The sequence below is a fragment of the Fulmarus glacialis genome, unplaced genomic scaffold (genome assembly GCF_000690835.1).
Source record: "Fulmarus glacialis isolate BGI_N327 unplaced genomic scaffold, ASM69083v1 scaffold3012, whole genome shotgun sequence".
In the NCBI taxonomy this organism is placed as follows: Eukaryota; Metazoa; Chordata; class Aves; order Procellariiformes; family Procellariidae; genus Fulmarus; species Fulmarus glacialis.
Genome location: NW_009199586.1, coordinates 58,958 through 72,208, shown reverse-complemented (window position 1 = coordinate 72,208; position 13,251 = coordinate 58,958). Strand labels below are relative to the sequence as shown.

The following is a 13,251-nucleotide window of genomic DNA, read 5'->3' as shown; positions in this document are numbered from 1 at the left end:
AACTTGGGCTCTGGTTTTCAGTTAAGTGAAAGTGAAGAACTCTTAACTTATGTTGAACCAACCATCTGATAAGTTTCTATTGTGTGTGGGCCAAACACGGCTGCCTGTACTTCTTTACCTCATGGAATAATTGCATAAATGTAAAGCATTTTTATGCTGCTTCCTTCTTGCAAGTGTTTTATAAATGTTAAATCCTATTAGTAACAGTAGCAAGTGGGCCTCTGCTTCACCCACAGTTACAGGTAAAGCAAGCCTCCAGCATCACAATATAAAACCACAACATCCCAAATGGGAGCTATTTTATAAGCAGTGATTCATATGTACTGCCCACTGTGTTCACTGTGAGGCTTTTCTCAGGTTCTTGAACAACATCTGAAAGGATAAGCAAGCCCTGAAAATTGGTTTTGCATATCCCTCTGGCTGCAGAGCCTTAGGTCACCTACTTCTCCAGGAGTTCATTCATGGACTCAGCCATGTCCTCTTTCCTTGATCTATGTGGAAGCAAATCTCCTTTCCTGCCCCCCGCCCAGTTTTACCATGCAGTTTACATAACCTGTTTTTAGTAATCTTGAGTATTCTCATTTCATAATAGTCAGTACTGACTGTTAATGGCAACCAAACTACCTTAGAGTATTCTGCAAGACTAAGAACTTACTAAGTCTTAATGATATTGAATCTCCTCTGTTCTGCGTGTCTCCCTCAAACAGAATATGCGTTTCCCAGTTACTGTGAGACTGTCAATGATAACCCATAAATAATAGTTCTGTCCTATAGTTTTGTCACATGATACATTTAAGTTTCTACTTTTCCACTCTCAAAGTGCCTGACAAAGAGTGTGTGAAAAACACGTGAAGAATACAGTTATCTCAACGCTATCTTTTAACTATGTTTTGTAAAAGTAGAGCAATGAGCCCACATCATGCTCAGCATTTTGTACCACCTCCCTTTCCATGTCTAGATTTTAATCATTATGGTTTATTATGACAACATAAGCATTAATACTGTGTTTCATGATATATTCCCTAAAATCCTTGGCTTCCACCTGTGGTTCCGGAGCTGCCTTTTGCTTCATGTTACATAATACATACTCTGCATCACAGCAGTGATGCAGAGCAGATGGGGAGTAAAAATACTGTGGCTGGTAATCAAACAGGTGTTTATTTGTACTGCCAGCCTCTTTCTGTACCAGAGGACAGTTATGAGGGTCTGCAGTGGTGATCCCCCACATGTGGACTTCTCCACATGACTAACCTTTCTAATCCTAAGGACTGATGGAAAAGTGAGCGCTTGAAGTAGGTCCTTCTTCCATATCAGTGATGTAGGAGCCCAAAGAAGACGACAGCTGCTGAGACTGCTTCCCTTTGAGGTGTGGAGAAAGGTTAAAAATAATATGCTACAATTTCAAATCTTTTCAGACTAAAATACTGTAATCTCTAGTAATGTACATACTACCACGATCTACAGGAATAAGACAATTTTATATGGGATTAGGTCAGACAGAGGTGGAAGGATTAATTTTTTTTTTTTTACAAATGCTTTGATTTATAGTCTTGGAAAGAAAGATCTTTTTGTATTTTGCAGCATCTTTTTTGTACCAAATAAAGCCGGATAATTGTGTATCATTAAGATGGTAGTGCTGTTCTTTGAATGGAGAGTTTGAATACTTACATTGCAGAAATTCAATGCAACCATGTACATACACAAAATAGTTGATAGAGGTCTAATCATCACAGCATTTTAATTGATTTCTGGGTTTTTCTGTAGGCTTTGATTCTTTTTGTTTCAAAGAAAGCTCTACTTTTTCTTTTGTGTAGGATCAAGTGCATGAGTTATGATTGACTGCAGATGTAAAATGTATAAAATTGAGTTTATTGTGCTGTAACAAAAGAGAAGGGAGGAAATAGGGCAGGAGGCTGAGCGTTCTGGTGAGAAGAGTGAATGCTAGGAAAGCTGTATGGAAGTCTTAGTGCTTTGTGAATTCAAACTAGCTTATTGTGCAACATTTTTCTAAGGACAGGTTCTGCTTTATTTTGATGCTGGGTATATACTTCATAACAGAAAATTCATTTGATTTAAAAATAGTTGGATAGCAGACAGCTGTTGTCACCTAAGTGTGTCAAAGATGTGCATTCCTAATACCTTGTCAGAAAATGACACCCAGCTCTTTTAGCATTCAGTGATTCTGCATAATGCTTACTTCAGTTACCTATGGAAAGCAACTGGGAAACATTAATACTTTTTTTTGTTAACCCCTAGTTTTAACCTTCCTACTTTTAGCTAGTTAGTATTTTTCCTCCTGCACTTGGAACTAAAGCTTGTAGTAAGTTTATGAGCCTTGCACAGGTCTTGACAGCATTTCTCAGTTTGGGTGTTTGGAGATGATGAGATACCTTTTGAATGTTCTAACATGTCAATTCAAAACTTCTAGGTAACATTTCTGTTATTGGTGAACACAGTTCTCTTGGTGAGAGCTTTTTGCTCAGTTCAGTGAAAGCAAGGGAGCTAGAAGACCAGTAAGAGTTGCATGGGCTCTGTCTATATTGGTAAGAGGGCCAGGAACTAGTCCCTTGGCCCATGAACTGGTACCCTTACCGGCCATATCTGCACCACAGGGGTCTCTGTACAGGGAGTGAAACCTGCTTTTAAACTTGTTCATGGTGTCTTCTGGGAATGGTGCCTGGCCTGGGCAGTTCCTTGAATTGCACCTGGTGCTGTGCTTAGGCCCACTTCAGCAGTATGGGTGAGCACTAGGCCAGCGCTCAAGCTTGCATCCTCATCCTCTTTTATTTAGCAGTAGAGACAGGTGTACAAGCTCTAGTATCTTGCTAGCAACGCTAGCTCCTCAACCATAGGCTGCAGAACAAAGAAATGGTTAACAGCAGTCGTAAGACATCCTCCCATCCCCATATCCCTGATGTAAGCTTTACTTTTCCAATGCTTACACTGCTGACAAAGCAAAGAAAGAAAGGAGGAAACGGGGAGTGGCTGTCCCATGGCTATACCCGAGTAACTCTGGGGATGGGCACGATTACTGCAGGAAAAACGTCCCTTAGCTTCAGCATGTCTCAACTGAAAACAGATTAAGTTGCGGGATGTCACATAAACTTTTTTCAGTGACTCATCTGGCACTTGCCTGGCTGAAGCATCCCTGTTCTGAAACACCTTCTGTGCATCCCCAAGTTGCTCTTGTGTCCATCACCACCCTCCGCGCCGGCTCCTTCCGAGAGCCTGTCCTTTCACTCCCACTGCTTTGACCAGGTACTGCCCGCTCCTCCTAGTGCTACCACAGGCATGCTTTGCCTTGCATTGCTCCAACTTGTCAGGGGTCTGGCCCCCCGACACAGTGCTCGTGGCTTCTGCTTTACCATAGCAAAGTCCTGGTCTTTGCTGTCTTGTGAAGGAATACGCTCATGCAGCCACTGAAACGTGCAAATATAGTAGGAACCATCTGAACAAATGAGAGAGGGGCCAGCCAGCACTGCTGTCCATACTCAGAAACAGAAATATATTATTTATGGAATCTTAGAAGATTGTGTGCATGAGAAGAGATAAAGACTGGAAGAAATAAAGAATTTAGAAGGTAGAGGCAAAAACTCTTTAAAATATTTGAAGTGGTACCAATTGCCAGTAAAATGCCTGTTCATTAACTGTGACACTTCGTGCAGATTTAAAATAGAAGCTATTTTTATTTGAGCGCTAATAATGAATGCTGCCTAAATGAACAATGGAGAATTAAAATGGGAGAACAAATGAAAAAAAAACGTAGGAGGCGACATTCATATCAGGTACAAGATAATTACGAAGTCTTTCAGAAGACAGACTATTTCTAGGTACAGTTTGAAGACGAATGTTAACCAACAGAAAAAAAAAATCCCTGCTTACCAAGGGAAGCATACAACATTTTGAAATAATTTTTTTTTTGTCTAAGATCAACCAAATAAACGAGATTTAAAGGCAGCAACTGTGAGTGCTGACAGGTATGACTGGAGTTGCATATGGAAACAGGAATGTATAACATTTGGGGTGACGCTGTCTGGAAATGGCCTTGGTCCTGCCTTGCATCTCAGAATAATCTAGCTGAGGTTTTACTTTTTAAGACAGGCTATTTTTTGGGGGGAGGGGGAGAAAGGGTCCTTTTATTAAAAAAAACCTCACGATTTGGGGTTTTCTGATAAAGAACCTTTAAGGGGAATTCTGTGAAAATGGGTCTTCCCACTCCCCAAAATTCACATGAGAACATTGTTGTATTTTTCCCTTCAGCTCCAATTCTATTAGAGAGGCAGCCACAGAAGATGCATGTCACTCTCTGGCTGGCTCTGAGAGTGCTGCTCCACTATCGCTGGCTGTCCTGATGGAGTGAAGCAAGACTCTACAGCCAATTTCTTACCTCAGCCTGGTGCTGGAATGGTAGTTAATGGGGATGGGGGGAGGAAGGAGCAGGTTGTAGAGACAATATGGGGGACAGAGGGCACCCCACCTTACTTCTTGGGGCCCCCAGGAGGAACTCTGAATGAGAATTCCTCCTGGTGGGCCCTGATCCAGCATGACCTTCCACGACGCCTCACAAAAACAGGTATGGCTTGAAGTCCACCTGCTCCCAGAGTTCAGGTGCTGCTGCCCCTTTTCTTCTCAAGAGCTTTCATTAGGTCAGACATGAAATCTGCTTGCCTGCCTCCACCCCCAATCGGAGGTGGCCCAGCTGACCGTGGCTCTCCAGCTTGTCCTGTGTTTTCTAGCCTTTTTGAAGGAAGTGGCACAGGTTTCTTTGTTGGAGGTGGTGGCTTACTGGAGACAAGTGGAGGTGGAGGGGGCAACGGCAGGTCTCCATTACCGCTGCTGGAGGCTGGTGGTGGTGGAGGCACAAAATCAGGAGGAGGTTCACAGAAATCAGACGGTGGTGGTGGAAAATCAATCTTCAATGTAGGTGGCGGTGCTGGGAAGCTGTCTGGATCTGTTAGGAAAATGCCGCTGTCTCGTTTGACTTTGGAGGGTAGAATTGGTGAAACAGAAATAGCAGATGACCGCCTTTCAGGTGGAGGAGGAGGTTGCAGTGAGTTCCTCTTACTCTGGTGTTTCTGTGGCCTCATCACTGACTGTGCCAGGCCAGGCGCACTGACGTTATTTGACTTAGCCTTTAATAAGCAGAAGGAATAAAAGGACGAGACACAGTCAATGCATGGGTAAACTAATGCCACAGCCTAAGAACAGTGAAAAGATGGGAAAATACGTAGGAAGAGTGCAGTAGACAGACAGTGAAATGAAGTAGAGTACATTTCGCCTGAAGAGTGCAAATAGTATTTTGTTTTCTTTCTGGAGCTGCCCACAGAGCTTTGACAGTAGAAACCTCCCTGTTGACAGTATTCATAGTGCTTCTTCAAGTGCTGTCCTCGGAAAATGAGTGCTTTTAAAATTTCAAAGAATTAGTTAGTTGTTAGTTGTTAGAATTAGCAGTTAGTAAGATATATGAAGATACTTTCTTGATGTTCCACCCTGCTGTTCATTCCCTGACAACATGAAGACTTAAAAAAAAATCTGTGCTGTGTTTTTACATCCAAAAATACTGAGCAAGATTTGAGAACATAAAAAGCAGATGTAGTTTTGGCTCTCGTCCCCATTGTATCTCCATCTCCCATTCTAGCTGTGACTGCTGGATCTCTGGATAAAGCTAAAATAATGAAGTCACCTATCTCTGCCAATCTCATTAGACACAACAGCAGTGAACCAGGAAGAAGGTGGAGAGATTTGGGAATTTGAAGTTTATGTGTCTGAATTCACTGTCCGCAGCACTCTGCAGCATGGTGCGACATGCATTCACCCGCAGGGTAGTGCTCTGGGCCCCCTCTGCGGGAGGGAGAGCACTGCAAAGCACTGTGAAGAGAGGCACTTGGGAAAGCTGTCTGTCATGATTCCATGCGGTGCACAGCGGGGGAAAGATACTCCATCAGTGACCTGGCAAGGGTCACTGATAAGCCTGGGGAAGGGTGTCTTCTGCTTGCTGGGCAAGGCACGTGCACATGCCTCCTCTATTTTTGAATCAATAGTGCGACAAAGAGGTCCTTGAGGCCACTAAGTTCTAGCCACGTTTGCAAGGTCATGAGACGTTCAAACCCTGTGACAACTTTTTTGAAGGAAAAATGAATCAAAGCATCCATCATACAAGTTAAGAAAAATAAAATGTAGGATAGCAGTTCATTATGGAGATGTTTATTTTGATATAATTTTAGATGGCTTTTCTTTTAAATTGTATTTGCTAGTTGACACTCTGAAGATAAATAAAGTCCATTTGCTGATATCTGAATATAATTTGCTCTTCTTTTTTTTTTCAGGTAGCAACTGGTAGCTGTTGACAATTACTACATAAACATGCTATCTTGTAAACCTATGGAGAAGTCTGCTGTCCTGAAGACAAAGCTTTGTAAGACATTCATTTCTAGTTATGCTAATTTATCAGTTTAGATCCAGCTAGCTTAGTGCTCTAACTGTAGCACAGTGCACCCTGAAAGACTTCAGCTTGATCCTTTGGTCCCAGGCTTGTAGAAACTGAGAGATAAAGAAGGCAACATGTTTGCTGCTGCTAGAGTAAAGTGCTCTGCAACCCTGCAGTCATCGGTACTAATCAGCATTAGCTAAGTATAACATGCTTGCCTTCTCTTCTCACTCTCCTTGCCTACGAAGACGGAAGTAAACGAGACACAGGAGGAGGGAACCACTGGCTGAGTTCTGAGAACGTGATCTATTCCAGAGGAAGTGAGGTTCAGAATAGAGAAACAGATTTAAAGGAAGAACTCAAAGACAGAAACAAGAAGTGTTGGACACGTAACGGAAGTGACAGAAAAATCCTAGGAATTTCATTTCACTTGTCCTATGCGCTTTATGCATGATGGAGGGATTGAAAAATGAACTGCAAACAAATGCTTTTTTTTTTCTGTACGATGTTTTTGAAGTTCTCATATTGTACCCTACTGATATTTTTACAGCCAGAGATGGAGCAAGTAGACAAAATTTGAAGCTTAACCAAGGAATGCATTTAGAGCCTAATGAAAACATAGAATGTTTTCCCTTATTTCTTCACACTTTCTCCTTTCTTACACATTCATTTTCAGCTGTGCACAGTGTTCCCTGCCAAAACCACTACTGTATCCTTTGTGTTACTAAGGCAAGACCTATCTTCTGGCAGAGACAGAAAACGGCACCAAGGTTCTGGCAGCACAGTCTCTTTGAGACTGTCCCAATAGGCACATTCCTATTTCTGCTACGTGAACTCACGTGAACCTATTTGTTCTGAAGAACAAAAGTGGCGGATGGCTGTGCCTTCACCTCCCATCGGTGGCTCCTTGCTTCTGTGCAACGGGCACACTGTTTGCAGTGTGTAAAGCATGAGGAGGGGCAGCAAGGAACCCAAATCCTTGTCACAGCAGCTCACTGGCACTTTGAGAGGGGAAGACAGTGGGTGAAGAAAAACAAACTTGGAGAACTGGTAACATTTAACTAGTGCACTGTTAGTAACTGTTGACCTGTACCTCTGACGTATCCACTTTCTTCTGAGTCTCTGGAAATTCTGCACTGGAACGACGAACAGTTTGGGGAATCTGTCCATTTGCCTGAACAGCACCTGTGACAAGGAGAGGAGACAGAGGAGAAGAGTGTTATATTTTTGTGATATTAACCAGATCAGGGAATAGCAAACTAAGAATAAGGCTATAAAAACATCTTTACAACTTCCACCAAGGAACCACTTGTTACAGGTTTTATACATAATTCAGTAAAATCCATGAGGATGTCTGTTTCCTACTTCAGGCTTATTTTGTGACTTTTCATATTCAGTTCATTACATAAGGAAAATAAACATAATACCTTATATTAAAACTAATACCTGCCCACATGCCTCCATGGTTGTAGCTGACAATCCTACAGGAAGTGCAAGTGGCAGAATTATGAAGATATATGACAGAAATTATCAGTGTGTGTAAAGGTGGGGACAAATGAAGAGCTTTTTCTTCTGACTGTTGTAAATGGTGATTACAAAAGGGGACCGTTAAGGTTGACACAGGAACAGAGATGGGGAGCTGGCTTTGGAAGGGGAGCTAAGCAGAAATCAAACTGGCATTCTGTTGTTTAAATACCTGTCTTTCATAACAGCATTTTGAAGTTTGTAGTGTGCTGTAGTATTACTACATTCTCAGTTTTTATTGCATGTTTTTTTCCGTTACTTTAGCCTAAAGACTAAAAGCGCCATAGTTTCATACCAATATGAAACATTGCTCTCTCAGTCATGAGAACTGAAGGGCTGATCCATTTTCTTTAGTAAATGAGCTAACAGCTCTGAAACTTCTCCCCCATCTGGAATCGTAGAGGATTTGTGAACCTCACTGTATTCTCATATTAGTAAAAATATGCTAGCTGGCTAAGCTAAAGCTCTGCAAAACGTTTGCCCACGTTACTGTGTTTGTAAGGCAGATACATAAATAAGCCGGTACTGTCAAATGGAGTAAATGAATGTGAGACCAAAGGACAAAATTGTGGGTTTAATTAGGAAAAAAATCCCCAGCCCCAGTATAGTCTGATGAGGATTAAATAAACTCTCCAGTTTAGTCTAGGATTTTTGGAAGCTATACATGTCAAAGCAGTAGATAGTGTTTGATGCCTACATACATACATTTGTAAACCTTAATGACTGCCTTAGCTCTATTATAATTTACAGTTCTGAGATCCAATAAAGTTCCACTCATGTACTTCTGGATGCTAGTGAACCCTTAGCTGTCTACAATATAAGTCTAAGCACAACAATGGTTTTAATCTTAACATGTACTTTTCTGATTAGCAAAGAGATTCCAAGAAGATGACAAAAAATAGAATAAATTATTTTTATTGCCATGCCTGCAAATCACACAACTGACAGAGAAGTAAGACAAACTCTGCAGTGTACTGAATTTACTCGGGTTATTTAGGCTTCAAGGGATGACAGAAGATGGTCTGAAGTCCTTGTGTTTTATGCCTGTGCCTGCATGTTGTTCAGCATATTTAATCCAAAGTACCATTTCGATCATTCAAACTACAGTCTGTGTTTGTTGAAGGAGTAACATGGAAGTTCAATAAAGAGATAAACCCAGTCTTGTGGCTGTAAGTGCTCAGCGGAGAGAGACGTAAATCCCTGGGTTCTCTGGCCATGCCCTCAAGTGGAGCAAGTTACTGTCTCTCCTCACTTAGTCTGCTGTCCATAGCAGAGCAGGAGTTTCGGCTTCACGCTGCTCAAAGACATTGCTGCCCTCAGTCATGCTGAGATTTAAGTAAATGAAAGAGAGCAGAGAGAGATCTACTCTATATAGTGCAAGGTATAGTGGCCTACTTGGCAAATATGATATACCAGAAAGTTGGGGCTAAATGGTAATCTGTTTCTTCTTCTGTTAATGGATTTCATAAACTATGCAAGACTTGAAAGCAACATTTGATATATCAACTCCTGGCACATACCTGCACATATGCTATACACAAAGTTAGCCAGCTAAAGGACCCCCAAGTCAATCCAATATGTGAGTTCATGCATTCTATTCTCAAGATCTATTTTTAATTTAAATGTTATAGTATTCTTTGCAAGTCAATTTCTCCAAAATTTTATGTTGAATTAATATTTGTTTTAAGCAAAAAAAAAGAGTAATCCAAGTATAATGCAAAATATAGATACCAAAAATATGTAATGCAAAATATTGAACCTTGTAGTGATACAGAACATCTGAATAAAGCAACATCCTTCATCTTTCAAACATCATGATATTGTGCTGGCACACAACATACACTGTTTTTTTAGTGTCTAAAGACACATAGTGAGGCAGAGAGGCAAACGACGTATTTTGCGTGAGATGCACCTGGCACTTAGAATCATAGAATCATAGAATCATTAAGGTTGGAAAAGACCTCTAAGATCATCAAGTCCACTTGGGACACTTCAGAACCATGGACTCTACAGTTTGGGGTATACGTGAACACACAAATGCAGGCTACAGCCGTGTGACCAGGGAATACAGGCTACATGAGATGGAGAACAGAAGTTCCACCTACCTTCTTGAGCATTGCTTTTAGCTGCCACTGAAGTTAATAGAGTACAGCCCCCTGCTAAGCTCACATAGGACTGTAGTTTTCTATAGCAGATTTTAGCCTATACTGAAATCAGCCCATACACATGGCTATACAGCCATTTGAAAACAGAACAGAAGAAAACATGCTTTGTTCCATTTCCAAAACATAAGCCAACAACTGCTCACAGGCAGGCAGTTCAGGTTATAGTATTATAGTTGGGCCCCAGGTTTTATATAGGGCAGAAATGATAACTGTACGAAAGCAAGAATCACAGTGACTTGCCCCAGTTAGAACACTAATGATCCTTCAGAGATATTTCCATAGAGACAATATACATGACTAAAATCTTTCCAGGCTACTTAACCATTTAATAGGATCCATTAGTTAAGAATAACAGTATATTTATGATCACATGCAGTGTTCCCAGATGCTAATCAGGAGCTGAAGTTATACAGATGTATACATACTTTATAAGGCCTTGATCCTGCCCATATCCAGTACAGACTGCAGCACCAGCATGGAACCCCACTGGCCAGCCACCTCTCTACTGCCATCAACACCAGAACACAAAATGCTCCACGACTGTCCCATCCACCATCGCTAAAGTACACAACCATCAGAAAACCCCCTGATCTCGAAACAGTCTGTTACTGGGTCTCCCCACCCCAAATGTGCATTTATTACCATGATTTGACTCCAAGGAAAAGTAGAAAGACCACCCTCTTCTCACAGGTACTGAGAAAAGGCAAACTGAAGCCTTGGAAAGGTGTTTGGAGGATTTTGAGCTGTCTACATGAGAAGTCAGAATATTAACTGCCAACACTGATTTTGACTTTGCCTGTTTTATGACAGCAAGTACTTGGCCAGCATGACCTTCCTAATAAATAAAGCATATCATAAGCACGTAAACTAAAAACATTCATGCAAGTTACAGCTAGTATCATGCACTGTTGTATATCTGTATAATGATAAAATAGGTAACAGCAGTATGATGAAGCTACTGGAAAAGTAAAGTTAGAAAATAACCAAATCCTTTCTTCCTTTGCATCCTTCTCCTAACACCCACATTCTTATCATGCAAATGAGTGAAAGGCTGGGAAAGAGAGTGGCTCACCCTGTAATCTCTTTCTGAAATGATCATTCTCAGAATATCCCACTCATCCCTTTTACCTATTGGAAGAAAATCTCTGATACAGCCAGCGTAGAGATGGGCAAACAGAAAACTTCAAGACATGAACCATCAGTCCATAAAATGTAGAGGGAGGAAAAAGGATTTGTATTCAGATGCCAACAGAAAAATACCTTATTAAATTATGCAGATTTAAACTGACCTTTGGTGGGCTGTCTTTGTATTCTTCAAGTTCTAACTTTAAAGTGAGAGCTCTGCTGCTACCTTAGTCATAGATCAGAGCTACACTGGGCTGTCTAAAACAAGATACTATCTTGCTGAATCAATGGGATAGTTTTCTGAACAAAGACTATGTGCAACATGATGATGACAGAAGAGGGCAATGAATGTGATTTCAACTGCTGTGACAGCATCAGTACCTGCTGGTAAGGATCCTGCAGGGGCAGCTGGTTCCACTGTTCCTTGATTTGCCCACCGAGAGGACAAGCCAGCTTTCTTCACTGCACATTTGTAATTATCATAGAGCATCTTGCCATACTGCAAAACAATCAAAACAATACAAAAAGCATGGTGTAAAGCTTGACATAGGCCAAGCATTCATTTTGGTCTTGGACAACTTTTCTGACCCCCTTCCTTCCTACCCAGTTTTGTTAAAAAGTAGCTTTCTACAAGTAGTGTGCCTATTTCTGTATAGGGCCAGGTGGAAAGCATCTCCGTAATAGCACAATAAAACATGAATCCCCATGACCAAACATAGTTCTACTGATATCATTCTCACGTTTTATGTTCGTTTCAGTATCTGTAAACATCTTGAAACTTGGCTTTAAAACCAAATGTTCTCAATAAATATATTTTTCCAATGCTTTCCAAGTATTACATTTTCAGACTGGAGACTTGGGACATTGAATCCTGGACTCCAGAGCAAACAGCTCTGTCAGTGTAAGACACAAAATAATTTGATGTTCACCTCAGACCTTTGTTGGATGTCACCCTGCAGCAGAACTGGCAGAAAAGAAAATATACTGAACAGGAGCAGGTCTGTATAGCCAGGTACAGCCAGTATACTGGGCTATGTATAAATCCACCTCCCTTAATGTTTTGTGCAAAACAAAATGGTCTGTAAATTAGCATCTTTTTGAAGTGGGTGAAGCGGGCAATTTGGGCAGAACTGTCTGAAAAATGTCACAGCTGTACTGACCAGAGCTTGCACATCTTTAGTCACAGTGGATTATTATCATGCCAGATAACTGTGGAGTAAGTTTTATGAGTACATGAGTTTTATAGCTACAGAATTCACCCCCGTGTTAATGAGAAAAATACACTGATAACTAGAGTACAGGAACATTCAGCAAATCCATCCTGTCATGGACTTCTCTTCTTTCTTTCTAAAATTAGCATGAATGTCCATTCTTGCCACAATATTTCCAGTTGATGTGATGACAGTCAGTAACATGAGGAAAACAGGATTTTACAGAAAACATATTTAACTAAATTTACTTTTAATCTCACCTTGGCAATTCTTATTCCTGTTACCCACTGATGCAGGGTTGCTTGATCATCGCAGCATAAGTACTTGATATATTGTGACTCCTTTTGAATCTGGGGGTGCTGAAAGACATTAATTCATAAAATAAGACAAACACAGAAATCAAATCACTATAGAAAAGTATGAAGGCACTGCACAGTGACCTCGGTGAGAACACTGCCTAAGTGTTAACATGAAGATGATTTGGAAAAAAAAAAAGCAGCAGCAAAAACAACGTATAAGAAAATACAAAAAGGATGGTGATTATGAGTTGCCACTGGCAGCATTTGCTTGAAATAATTTTAATGCACTGTAATATGAATTCGAGAGCTACAGAAATCTAATAGTGATCTACAGTTCAATGAAGTCTACAAATGCTATGGTTCAAGGGCTAACACTCAATGTATAAACACTGGAAGGAAGTCTGTTTCTCATTGTGGTTTGTCATATGTAAGGCATCCAGACTGAACGCTGAACATAACTAGTTTTCAAAGAGTATGTTAAATTTGTTTAAGTATAAACT

General features: G+C 40.8%; 1 protein-coding gene across 1 annotated transcript in view; it reads right to left on the bottom strand.

Annotated features, from left to right (window-relative positions):
• Positions 1–4,512: 4,512 nt before the first annotated feature.
• APBB1IP (amyloid beta (A4) precursor protein-binding, family B, member 1 interacting protein) overlaps positions 4,513–13,251 on the bottom strand; it is a 52,409-nt gene continuing 43,670 nt past the window's right edge. The window contains exons 10-13 of the mRNA XM_009573293.1: positions 12,713–12,811; positions 11,623–11,740; positions 7,521–7,612; positions 4,513–5,132 (exon numbers count right to left, since the gene is read on the bottom strand). Coding sequence (XP_009571588.1) covers positions 4,605–5,132; positions 7,521–7,612; positions 11,623–11,740; positions 12,713–12,811 — 837 coding nt within the window. The 3' untranslated portion in view covers positions 4,513–4,604. The remainder of the gene's footprint in view (positions 5,133–7,520; positions 7,613–11,622; positions 11,741–12,712; positions 12,812–13,251) is intronic.